The sequence below is a fragment of the Pseudopodoces humilis genome, chromosome 6 (assembly GCF_049639895.1).
Source record: "Pseudopodoces humilis isolate 2021_Gansu_Grassland_sample_001 chromosome 6, ASM4963989v1, whole genome shotgun sequence".
Taxonomy (NCBI): Eukaryota; Metazoa; Chordata; class Aves; order Passeriformes; family Paridae; genus Pseudopodoces; species Pseudopodoces humilis.
The window spans coordinates 13,124,169-13,137,053 of record NC_142205.1 but is presented as its reverse complement, the minus strand read 5'-3'; the positions used below and the strand labels follow the sequence as shown (position 1 = coordinate 13,137,053).

At 37.7% G+C, this 12,885-nt stretch overlaps 1 protein-coding gene across 2 annotated transcripts in view; it reads left to right on the top strand.

Moving 5' to 3' along the window:
* SLC2A9 (solute carrier family 2 member 9) overlaps nucleotides 1-12,885 on the top strand; it is a 90,033-nt gene that overhangs the window by 34,857 nt on the left and 42,291 nt on the right. For both annotated transcript variants that reach the window (XM_005517839.3, XM_014263253.2), the window contains one exon: nucleotides 7,736-7,923. In XM_005517839.3, the coding sequence (XP_005517896.2) occupies nucleotides 7,736-7,923 (188 nt within the window). The remainder of the gene's footprint in view (nucleotides 1-7,735; nucleotides 7,924-12,885) is intronic.

Here is a 12,885-nt window from a genome sequence, read left to right as displayed (position 1 = left end):
CACTGATTCTGCTGCTGCCTTTTTTCCCCAGTAGTTGCTGTGCTTGACCCTGTGTTCTGTAACTCAATAACCTTTGTAGATCTAATAAAACCCCCATACATCTGTTTAACTGAAAATTTCTGTTTAACTGAAGCTTCCATATTGCTTCAGCTTCACAGACACAGAATATTTTGTCCTTACTTTAGGTTCTAGGTATTAAATGATTTTCTTGCGTGATCAGAGTTGCTGCATTCTCCACCCCATTACATTTACTGTGGTCCCAATACAGCTGAGAGAATGTTAAAAATTTGGTTTCGTTTATTATAATGACATATGAAAAACAGGAGTCTACAAAAAAGGAGCCTGATTATAACACCAAAATATCAAACATAAGTGCTTTACAAATTATTCTTAAAAACTTTGTTTGAATATGACCCTGAACCTTTTCAGTCATGAACTGGTTGCTTGCAAAATTACTTGTAAAGCGTGTATCAACGCCTGAAATATAAATGTATTAATTTTTAACATGAAATTAATGCAATTCTATCCAATTTCTTCTATTTGGAAACAAAAAATTGGCATTTTTTGTTCTGAAGAGCCCTCTGAAAAAGAAATAGCACACTAATGAAGAGACTCCCATGTTGCCCCAATTTGGTGTTGAATGAAGAATTCTATAAATTATAAATTGGAGCTTTATATATTATATGATATATTATAATATATATATATTCTATATAGATGTAATACAATATAGATTATATTATATTATATTAATTATATTATTTATAAATTACAATTTGGATCTTCAGACACTTAGAAATATGGTTCAATGCTTTAAAAAATAAAAGAGCACAAAAGCAACAAGGTTTTGGGGAGAGTTCTTTAGCTTCACAGAATCAGCAGAGTTTTGAGGAGGCAGAGAACAGCTTTTCCAAGCACCATGAAGCAAGGGCTGCCCTGCCAGCTGTGCTCAGAGCACCCAGCAGGGGTGCAGGTCCCAACTCAGGATGGCTGTTGGGTGGAAAGTTCTGAAGAACCATGGCTGTGCAGGGAAGAAATGCCTTTGGGTGCCAAGTTTAAACTGGCTAGTTCCTGCCTGATAAAACTGTAGATTTCCAGAGCTATGGGTGGCAAAGAGTCTGCATGTGCAATGCTATTTTATAATGTCACATTTGCTATGAGGAGCTACTGAAAATCCTGCTACAGTACTTGGAGACCTCAGCAGTGACAGTGAAACTGGACCTCTCATAGGTAGAGTTTAAAAATTGTAAAACATGGAAGTAAAATGACACCACCTGCCTTAAAACCCACACCATTTACTGTTGCCAGTAATGTGCCAGCTGCACTCTGGGATGTTTTCAGCATTTATGTTCTGAAAATAATTTGAAATCTAATCCAGAGGCATTGGAGGTAGGTTTTGGTGTAGAAGGCATCAGGAGAGCAGTTGCCTGGGTAAATGAACTTTAGCTGCTGGCTTGCTGATTACAAGAAGATGGCTTTCTTGAGCCACCCTAAGGACTATAAATTTATATACTCTGAGAAAAAAGAGACAACTGGTATGAAAAGCTTTTCAAATAACTGCTTATGCATATATGCTTTTGGATTTTATTAATTCTAAAAGAAAGATATGTTGTAGTGTAACTCATTTTGAGTGTAGTCTACAGTAGAATTCAAAAAATAGGAGAGTGAATCAACAATCAAGACAAATCATTTAGAAATTCACATTATCAGCAGAAATGGGGGAGGAAAAGTCTAGGTATTAAGGAGATTGGAGGAGTTGTGATTTATTAAAATGCCCTTTTGCTTGTAAGTCATATAATGACAAAGCAGAATTCTTCATTTAATGATGACTACAGTAATGCTTTTAAATTATTTGCCTCTTAGCTTAAATCTGCATATTAATATTGGAAATTTGCAACTCTTTCTACTGACTAAATCCCTTTTCTTACCCTTAATGGATCAAGGCTATTCATGCAAATATATATTTCACTGTGGATTATACCTTGTCAGAGAAATAAAACTATTATTAGCAAAAGGTCTGCTGTGTTTAAAGCAGATGACTACATTAGTCTTTATGAAATACTCTAAAGTATACATGTATATCAAAACTCCTAAAATGAAGCTGACAGCGTTAATCTTCCTAATTGTTTTAGAGCAATAATATCCAGTGAGATAATGTAGGTCATTGAGTTTCCACAGAGTTTTGCCCCTGCTTTCATCCCCTCCTTTTCTTCTCTGTCTCAGGAGATAACCAGTCTATAACTACCAAAATACAAGTGGTGCCTTTTCTGGCAGACATCTTTAAGGGGTAAATAAGAGACTGAGAGAAGGGGAAGGACCAAAACCTGTTGTGTAAATAATGAAAAAATGAAGGAATGGACATAGAGGTTTAGAGTAGAGAGGCATCATGTGCAAGCCTAAACCACAACTCCGTGAGAGAAGCTATTTTTTGGGGTTCAGGGGCAGAGGTGCCTCAGATGAGTGAGGTCTCCTGAGCCCCATTAGCAGGGTTTTGCCCAGTGCCCTGCTCTCCCCTCTCCAGCAGTGCAGGCTGTGCAAGCTGTGGATGGCTGAGCCGACCTCTGGCCGATCGGACATATGGACACCACATCTGACTTGCTGCTGTCTGCTGCCAAAAGCAGCACTGATAGAGAGCTTGGCTCTTCTTCCTGGAGTTCACCAGCCTGTGTCCTACTCCCTGAGACACAAAGGAACTGAAATACCTCTCATATTCCTGTCCCACTGCTGAATGTGGGAGAAGCGATCCATGTGTTTTGGGGAGAGAACAATCAACTGGAACAACAACATAATCTGTAAACCTGCTTTGCTCAAGAAACTAAGTCTGGTAATGAAGCAAGGGCAGAACCATCCCAGCTCCTCTCCCAGGTCCAACAACCAATATTCTTCTCATTTGGTAAGAATAGAAGGGAAGAAATTGCCTAACTGGTGTGATCCTTCTTCAAGGCCAGATAGCAGAGGAGAAATGGGTATTTAAGTGGTTGAAGAGAAGGACTTTGGAAGGAGATTGTGGAAATGAAGAGTGACAGGGATAGAAACAGGTAGAAAAAGAAAAACCTGCTGCTCTAATTACATCAGTTTACCATCCAAGTTCTAGGACAGTAAGTGAGGGATTTCACATTAGCTGTCTATTTTCTGCATGCCAAGTGCACCCCTGATCTGTGAGTATCACAATGATGTAATATAAATAAAATCAGTAGCAGTGATAAAATGGAACATTTTTTTATGACTAAAAACATTGGTTATAAACACTTGCAGTTGGAGAGTTGAGGTGTCTTTTTTGAAGTGCACTTTTACAGGGGGGAACCTTTCATTTTCTATGCAGCTACAGTAGCAGCTCATGTAAATCAATAATGGAATTCAGCTGGTATCCCAGCTTGCCAGAGAACAAGAATATTGTTATGTCTTAAGGGTCAAACATCTTGGATAAAATGTCACAGCAACATCTGTTGGTGACATACAAAGTATGTTCATCTAGTGTGTTCAGTCATACATTAAATGTCCCATGGTTATAAAAGAAGCATTACAATAGGTATAATGAGCAGCTTAGATTTAAATTTTTAGAAAGATGGATTAGGTTTGATACCTTTTTATGTGACAAAAGAGCGAAGCCACTCCTGATTTAAAAAAGCAGGTAGTCAGTTTTTTACAAAGCCCTTCAGGAGGCCCACATGGACTGGAGAGATGTTAAACCCAAAGTTCCAACAGGAACAAGTTACTGAAAATCCAGTGATTAAAATAAGTTGTTATGACTGACAACAAGCAAGTGTATGATTTAATTTTGTTTCTCTGTGCATTATTTATATCTGTAAGGATTATAAACTATTCTTACTGGAAAGGAAGAGACAGCCATGACTACTACACTTGCTGGCTTACAGTAAAGGTTTCATCTCAGATGTTTGCCTGCGAAAGCTGGAGTGATTGTGGTGTGTCTGATTTGTTTTTAAGCTTTTCTTAAACCTCCTGTCTTTTAAAAAGGATATAAGGTCACTGACCTTTAATACAACACTGTTTACCAATTCTTGTGTTATTTTAGGGTGGTGTGTATATGTTTTATTTTACCTCTTTATTTTGGCTAGTCTCAGGTGAACCTGAACAGGCCTATTGGTGTGTGTAAAACCACACATACAAACAGGTAAAGATGTAATTCTTAACTAGATAATAACTCGAAAAAAACCCTGTGTGTTCTTTACTTAGAAGAAGAGGGAGGTGACTTGTGGGAAAAGCCTAATGCCATTTGCCTGCACTTATATTTTCTGATATTTTTTTCTTAAATTTTGCTAAGCTGCATGCTAGTAGATCAATATTTTTCTAGATCTAAGTAGCATTGTTATATCTCTTCTAGGAAGATACATCTGAACTATTCTTTGGGATAGTCAGTACTCTAATAAAATTAGTTTATATGAAAATAACTTAGTTCATTTTATAAATTATTTCTGTGTTGACATAGAGTTATTACAGGGAAATTTCTACTGTCTTCAACACTGGACAAAGAAGATGCTGTTTAAGCAGAACTTAGGCAAAGATGTGTGAAACAGTGTAACACTGGATTTAATATAACTAATCATCAGGAAAGTAAACGTGTCCATGGGAAACAGATGACAATAATACCTCCACAGCTTATTTTAATTTTTTGTCTGTTTCTTTTCAAAGGATAAGCCCAAAAAACTTTGGCCACTTCTCTCTTTTTCTGTATCCTCTTGCCTGGTGCTGGCTTTATACTGTAAACCATTCAATAGCATTTTGATCTTTTAAAATTTCTTCTCAAAGTTCACATTTTAATTGTTAACATGTTATTGTTGGTAACAATGCTTTCTTTGCACAGTCCTGGAAGTACTATAGTGGAAAAATAATTAGTAATTCCCCATGTAGCTGAGATGTTGAGTGTCCATCTTCAGTTAATCTAAAGACCAGATTGGTTTTAGACATGGTACCAACTGACTTTTTTTTCAGGTCTTTGAACCTCTTTCAGGTGTTTCACCTTCACTTAGGTGAGATGAATAAAAACTGGTGGTGTAAATGGAAGGTTTCTTGACTTTCCCCTTGAGTGGAACCATCCAGTTCTTTTGCTGTTTATGAAGGCAGTATTACAACTTTTGAAGGCTGATCTTCTATAACCTTCTGATCCAAGGGAATTAAACAGGAAACTGGAAAGTTTTAAAAGTTTCTAGACTTGCAACTCCTTAGATGGTTTTAAGTGTTACATGAAAATAAGGCTTCCCTACAGAGAGAAGCAGCTACTCACGGAGGGAAATGAGTCATTGCAGCAAGGAGAGGAACGACTGCTGTGCTTCTCAGTGCCAGTAATGCCACGGTTTAGAATGTAAAACTAATAAATTGAACATTGCACATTGAAAGACTTTTGAGTTTTCCTATGTCCCTGCTAATGCAGAATTTATTTCCACCTTATTTATATGTAAAATTGTGATTCTTATGGTACTGAAAAACTGGTAATGGAAGAAAATTAAAGACATTGAGTAGCAGGAAAATGTTTTTCCAAGAAGGTTGGGTGATGTCTATTCAAAACTATGCATGTAGGGCATAGTAATTTCTTAGCATTTCTGGACTTGTTGATAATTTTAAGTATCCACCAAAGTTTCCTAGTGGCATTTATACCTCTTTTCTTATTGCCATGAAGGAAAGAAATTGGCTGGTTATGTTTTTCCTACCTTGTACTTGACAGTTTTGGTAATTGTAGTTCTTTGGTTCCTGGTCCCTCTAGAAATACAGAAAGCTCCTTTGTGCAGGAAAGACAGATTGCTATCTTTTTACTTGACTGCACCTATATTTTTGACTTGTGTGCCCTAAAGTAATGACGAGGATTCTAAGGACAGGAAAAACAAAGGAAATTGTGCACTGACCTAATTTACACTGATAAAGCAGGTGTAATGGAAGACTTTGGTGATATCTGCTCATGGAAAATTATGGTGATATATGTCATTTACATTTACATTTCTTATCACTGTCTTTGAATACATCACATTCATTAAAATGAGTGATTATCGTGTTATTTATTAAAAAATGTGCAACAACAAAGGACAAAACTGAGCAGCTTAAAGTTTTAGTTCCAAGGTCTCACTTTGTTAATTCACTTCTGACTCTACAACCTGTATAAAAAGATAAATCTTGTGCTTTTACATAGAGATTTAAAACTTCTGACCTCTCCTCTCACAAGAGAGAAACTGGTTATCAGAATATATGAATGTTATAAATTGACTCAATGCACAGAGGTAGTTCATCCTTTAAAAAAATCATCCTTCTTGTTAAGCAGAATCATTAAAATGCATTAGAAGTGCTAAGTGCCTCAGAAGAACTTGGCCCAGAGCTCGAGTTAGTTTCCTGCACCGCCAGACTGGGAGCCAGGCAGAATGTGCAGCCTTGTACAGTCACCAAAGCATCAGAGAGGGATGCTCTGGGGAGGCCACCAGTTCATTTGTATGACCTATCTCTCACAACAATGAAATGCCACCAATTGGCCTTTTCACCTATTGGGTAAAGATAAAAATTTGTAACCTCAAAATCTAAATAGAGTCTGGATATATTAACCATGACTAGTCAATATCTCTAATTTTCTTGACCATCAAAGTGCTTTTTATGATCCGAAGGTGTGTAAACATGGTGAAATATGTGGTCATTTGTTTATAGGCAGTGTTTTGCAAAGCTGTGGATAAGAAAAATTGACTTGGCCCTTAGGTGAAGTAAATGAACTTATTCATTTATTAAAAATAACAATTTAAAGTGACCTACTGTGTAAAGGATTGTTTTGAGTGTTAGCATCCTACTGGGTCGCAAAGCCTTGTTGCAGGGGTGTGTGTAATGTCATTGTTTCTCTGCAGTCACTCTGAGATGATGAGCATTTTAAACATCTCTTAAAATGCCAACCCCTGGGGTATGTTCATTAGATTGAGACAAAAGTATCACCTGCATAGACAGAATCTGTCAAACAAGGTTGGTGGAGACACATCACGTCTGGTTGGAGGTATTTCTATCTTGGAGGAGGTGTGAGGTGGAAAGGCTGTTTTATTCACAGTGGAAGGATATTTCAGTGAGCTATCAGTGTGCAATACTAAATAGTGTCTTTCTGGGGAGATGAGGTTTGTTGGTTGCTTGCTTGCTTGCTTACATTAGCCATGTAAATTTGTTCCCATGACTCCAGAATTGACAAATATAAAGTCTTTAACTGCTCTGGATGATTATTTATAATATTAACCTGACAAAGTGAATTCTTGTCTACATGCTAGTAAAAACAAGAGGTAATATGAAGTAATAGTAGCTATTCCTTTCCAGTATCTGCATTTTCTTGGTTTACCAGACTTATATGAATTTTTGCATCTTACTTCTTTCCTAACCAATCTATCTCCAGCAATGAAGCCAGCTATACTGTTAGGCTGCAAAAGTAGCCAAGTCAAATAATGTTCAGAGATGCTTTGGTAATAAATATTTTTGAGGGTTTTCACTCTTCACTGGACATTAGGCTATATTATAGATAAAATAACAAAAAAGAGGTCTTGTAGGGAGACAAATAATCTATGGTTTTGTTTCCATTTTTGACCCCAATAGCAGGGGTGAACCAGATCACATCCAGAGCAGAATGATATTGTTGGCAGAAGAATAATTAAGTTGTAGTGCATGTATGCCTCCTGTTTATGCCAAACGTTTCCATTTTAAAGAAGCAACACAATTATAAATGCACACAGTGCCAAGTGTCTGGCCTAAAGTACACGTCCTCTCTTTGCAGCATTTCAGAGATTCCTTGGGAAAGATGACGTGTCTCATGAAATAGAAGAAGTTTTGGCAGAGTCTCGAGTGCAAAGGAACACCAAGCTGGTGTCCATTGTGCAGCTGCTGAGAACCCGCGCGGTGCGATGGCAGATCGTCACCGTGGTCGTCACCATGGGCTGCTACCAGCTCTGTGGGCTAAACGCTGTAAGTGTCCTTCCTCAGGCCGTGGCACCCCCTGGGGACCTCCTTTTCTTTACAGCAAGGCTTGGGTTATACCAACCTCTATGGGCTCCCTCTTTCGGCTGTTTTGTATTACTAATGACTCTGCGAGAGCAGTGTGTGGGAAGATCCACAGAGATCTGTATTGTCTGGGGGGTTTTAAAAAAATGTTTGAGGAAAGTCATGTTGCGTTAACTTTGAGGGAATACATGAAAAGGTAGAAGAGATCAGCAAAGAAAGAGCAGTTTTTACTTCTGATACTCAGATTCTCTGTTTCTGGATATGCCCCATACTTATTCAGTTTTTTAGACATTTTGGCTTGGATTCTTTCAGTTCAGTACTTACAAGAAATCATAAGTGATATATAAGTGATTTTAAAAGGTCGCACTGCACATTTGATTTTTTTGTTGCTTCAATATTTCTGTTTTGGAAAGTGAAGTGAGAGAGGGAAAAGACATAAAACTGTGGATCTTTCTGACCATTAATATGTCTGAGGTTAATGGATATGAGAAGTCTCCTTTACCATCTATCTGAGCCTATATGAGAAGGTCACAGAACCATGTAGGTTGGAAGGTCCCTTCACCTGGGCCAAGCCCTTGCTTAGAGCAGGAATGACTTCAGGGCTGTCTCAGGCTCCTGAGGCCCTTGTGCAGTTGAGTTTTAAATATATTCAAAGGTGAAGAGTCCATAACCCTCCTGAGCAACCTCTGCCAGGTGTTGACACCACTTACATTGTGAAAAGCGTTTTCTTTATATCCAGCCAGACCTATCCATGCTGCAGCTTGTGCCATCTGGCTTAGATGCTTTATTCTGCAAAAAACAAATATTCTCTTGAAGCACCTCAAAGCAAAAGGGGTTTTGTCATAGGTCAAAGGCATTACTTGCTTATAGATAGGATAAGCAATATTCTTGCTGCTGCAAGGAACCCACCCTCCTTGTGCTCTGCAGCAGACTCCAGCTAGATTTTCCCCCCAGGGCTAATAAGTCCATGTGCTTTTGTATCTATGAGCAGTAGCTCAGGCTTATCTCAGATATCTCTATAGCTTTAAGACTCCAAATAAATGTAATTTGTTCAAGACCATTTAAAAGATTAATGCAATTGGAACTCTGATATCTAAAAGCTTTTTAAGAAGTACTAGGAAGGAATTAGAAGAGTTTTTTCATCCTGTGGGGTAAACTATAATACTGTTTATATAGGTGGTATTTTCCTCAAATGGTAGGATTTCAGTGCTAATGGCAGGTTATTTTATGCCTCATTGTGGATACGTTTTTGAGAAAAAAAACACCAGAATTATCTTGTCATCCAGTCTTTTTAAGATTTATCAACACATAAGGGAAGAAATGTCACTTATAGTAATAAACAGACTGTTCAAATAATGGAGCACATTGCCTTAAAAAAAAATCACAGCTAAATTTTCAGGGGAAATGGAAGTGTTTTGTGACTTTGAGGATACTTAATAGTTGATAGAAATGGTCCAGTATCATGGCTTAAGTGAGAGTGTGGTTGGACAGTCAGACATGTCCAGTCCAAAATGGATGCCAGAGTTACTTTAAAATGCCATTAGATAGCCACTTTCTGAAAATATGCCTTAGAGAAATAGTCTTTGTCAGGGAACCTGTGTATTGAGTTGGCTATTTCAAGGCTTTCTTTTTTATTATTACTTTGTTTCTCCTCTCAAGCAATGTCACCAAACATGAAAAAAAACTTATTCACACAAAAAACTGTGTTTTGAAATGGATTACTTAAATAGTTGTTAGTTAACAGCAAAACCAATAAAATTAAAAGATAGGTCAAGAGAAATAGCTGGACACTTGATTAAGATGCCAGGCTTTGAAAACTTGTCTCTTTTGCTTGGCTTTCCTGGCTGATGCTGCTTGAGTCATCCGAAGCTCCAAGATGAGAGGACAGGTCTGGGTGTGACAGATTCTGGTGAACCTGGGTCTTAGTTTGCCTGAATTCATCTGAACCAATGTTCTGGGTGTGAGCCAGCATCAGCCAGGTTTTGCTGGCAGGGAAGGCTCCTTCTAACTCACTTGCTTTGTCTGTGGTGCCCTGTTAGTCAGTCTGGTCTTTTCCACAACTACCATCTGGACAGGGCATATGGGAAAGTTTGGATTCCTTCAGGCGAGAATCTCAGGACGTTCTCCAGGGAAATTGCCAACTGGCAGATTGCTGTAATCATCCTGCTGGTACCTGAGAACACTTGCTTCTTTTTAAGGATTTTACTTTAAAAAAATTTGTTTTGCTTTAAACAGTACATTTGTTTATTTCCACATGGAACAGAAATCATGGTGAAGCTCCAATCATGTTAATGTTTTCAATGATAACAAAATACCAGACAGCCTGACCTAAACTGACATAAATAATTTCCTATTAGTCTCTTTTACTCTGTTAACGTTTATCTGATGCATATAAGCCATAATAAATTTATTTATCCTCCACCATTTTATCTCAGTTGTAAAGAAGTCACAAAACTACGGTGAAGTTTTCACTGGTGAAGGTTATACTTTTTCATATCAAGGAATACACTGTATGACATATTGCTCTAAGGGAGTCATTCCCAAAGTATGATCCCTAGGCTTCTGTAAAGCCTGTTCTTCAGGATGTATTTAGGTGCAAAGGAATTATTCTGGGATGGATCTGAGGAAGTTCTCAATATGCAAATGATCTGTCATGGTGTGTGCTTCACAGCTGGGATGCAGAACACCAGGCAGTGTAGGAAGGGTGAGTGTGGTGTGCCTGTGTCTCTGCTGTTGCCCAATTAGTTTCTGAGCCTTCTGCACCATTTTCCACAGCTCTTTCATTCAAAAATGTTTAGCCTAATCATTAGCTAGCTTTCTTAGCTGATGAAATCATTAACTAACAAAAACCATGTTAGAAAAATTACTTAAGTGAAATTAGAAAAGTGACCATTAGCCTAGTTAGTATGCCTAGCAAAATTGCCAAAGTTTTTTCTCTCCTTAATGATACACAGGCTGAAAAACATTAAATTTTTGTCTTTAAAACTGTACACTTTGTTAATTTTTTTCCTAATTTCTTTTGTACTGCTACAGAGAGTAATAAGTCTGTGAGGCTTATCCTGGTTTTGCTCTGCCAGTTTTTAATCTAATTACTTCTAATTACTATCAGTGGTCAGTCATGCTCTTCTGTGAAACCAGTTGCAAAACATCTTATGTTGTTGCATTCTGGCAAATAATTCACAAGTTAACTGCTTTAGTGGCTCTTTGGTCTCCTCTTTTAAATTGTGCATACCTGCAACATCTGTCAATTTTAGAAGATCTAGGTGCTATATAAAACTGATATCAAGGATGAAATGCCTAAATTACATGTTTTCTAACTTTACTGCACTAAATCAATCTTGTAACTTGTAGTATGAAGAAAAAAATTATTACAGTTTTTGTGCTACTTTGTTCTGCTTATAAACTGTATATAGGAAGTGAATACATTGTCAGAGTGCTGGGTTCCCCCAAAATTTTGAGTGAGCATAAACATTTCAGAGAGAACTGGGAACTGATGCTTGGTTTTGATTGTCTGTGCTCTGTGTCAGCAGGGCTGGGCACAATTACCTCCAGCATGTGCTACACAAGGGCAGATTACTTCATGTAGAGAAGTTTGTTGCTATCATTTCTTGTCACTGCATCTGTCCTGGTGAAAGCTGATGTGCCAGCAGTAGGCATAAGTAAGGTGATAAGGTGACTTTTTACTCCTTGGTGTGTTACTTTGCTTGGGGTTTATGTAATATGAGTGGGATTTTCTTCTTTGACCTAGGGCAAGCAGCTTTGCTGAAGGTCTAGCTGGAAATTTAGAAATTTAGAAAAACTTTTTTTTTTTCTTTTTTTTTTTTTTTCTTTTTTCAAAACTAGTTTCTTGACAAACAGGTGTAGCAAGTGCATTGCATACTGGCAGGTAGCAGGGTTTTCCTCATGCAATCATAACACATCCATCCATCAGAAAACCCTTGTATTTAGCTGTATTTTCCTTGTTAGGGCTTGTACCATTGAGAGTGGATGGGAAAATGTATCACTGCTACTTTAATGTTTAGTGCCATCTTTATCTAGGGCTTTGAGTTTTGCTGTCACAAATGGTTGTGACAAACTGTTGTTGTCAAAATGTGTTGTCACAGATAAATTATCTGTGGTTTAGAACTTTATTTTCTTTTGATAATCAGTTATTTCAACCATTTGTCATTTCATTCTACTAAATCATTTATCTATTTGTCTCCTCTTCTTGCATGCTTTTGGAAGCCAAAATCTTTGGCTAGTTCTTTCCTGTCACCTTGAGTCAAACATAAATATATGGTTTTTGAACATAGTTGGGACTCTGATGATTACCAAACTTGATATTTCAGAATGTTGCCACTATATATTCTCTGCTTGGATATTGTCATTGCTGGGTATGGTTTTACTGACTAAACATGGTTGACTTCCTCTAAGTCATACAACCTGTATTTCTGTTCATTAGTGACACCTACTTCAAGCCTATGATTAATTTCATCCTAAAAAACAGCATTTTGCTTTTCCTCAGGCAACTCTAATTTAAAATTATCTTTTCTTCTTGTGGATAATGATGAGAGACTGGGGGGATGGCTTGACTGTCCACACTCCAGTAAGGTTAAAGCAGAAATAACACCTCACACCTTCTGTCCAAAAGCGAGCAGCTTCTTCGGTGCCTCACAACATCTCTTTCCTGTTCTCTCCTCTGTTGTTACATGCTATTGAGGTATTCCATAAAGCTGCACAAACCTGCTTGGTAAGCCACACAAAACCTATTTGTACCCTGTTGTTCAAGCTTAAAGTGAGTTTCTTTGATTTACTCCTAAAGTGAATTAAATTAAATTGAGTTGAAGCGGTTTGTAATTCTGCCTGGATCTGCAGGTGGAACTACAGCAGTGTTGTGCCTAATCCACCTGGAATTTGCACTTTCCCTACATCTGTTGTCCTGTTTGG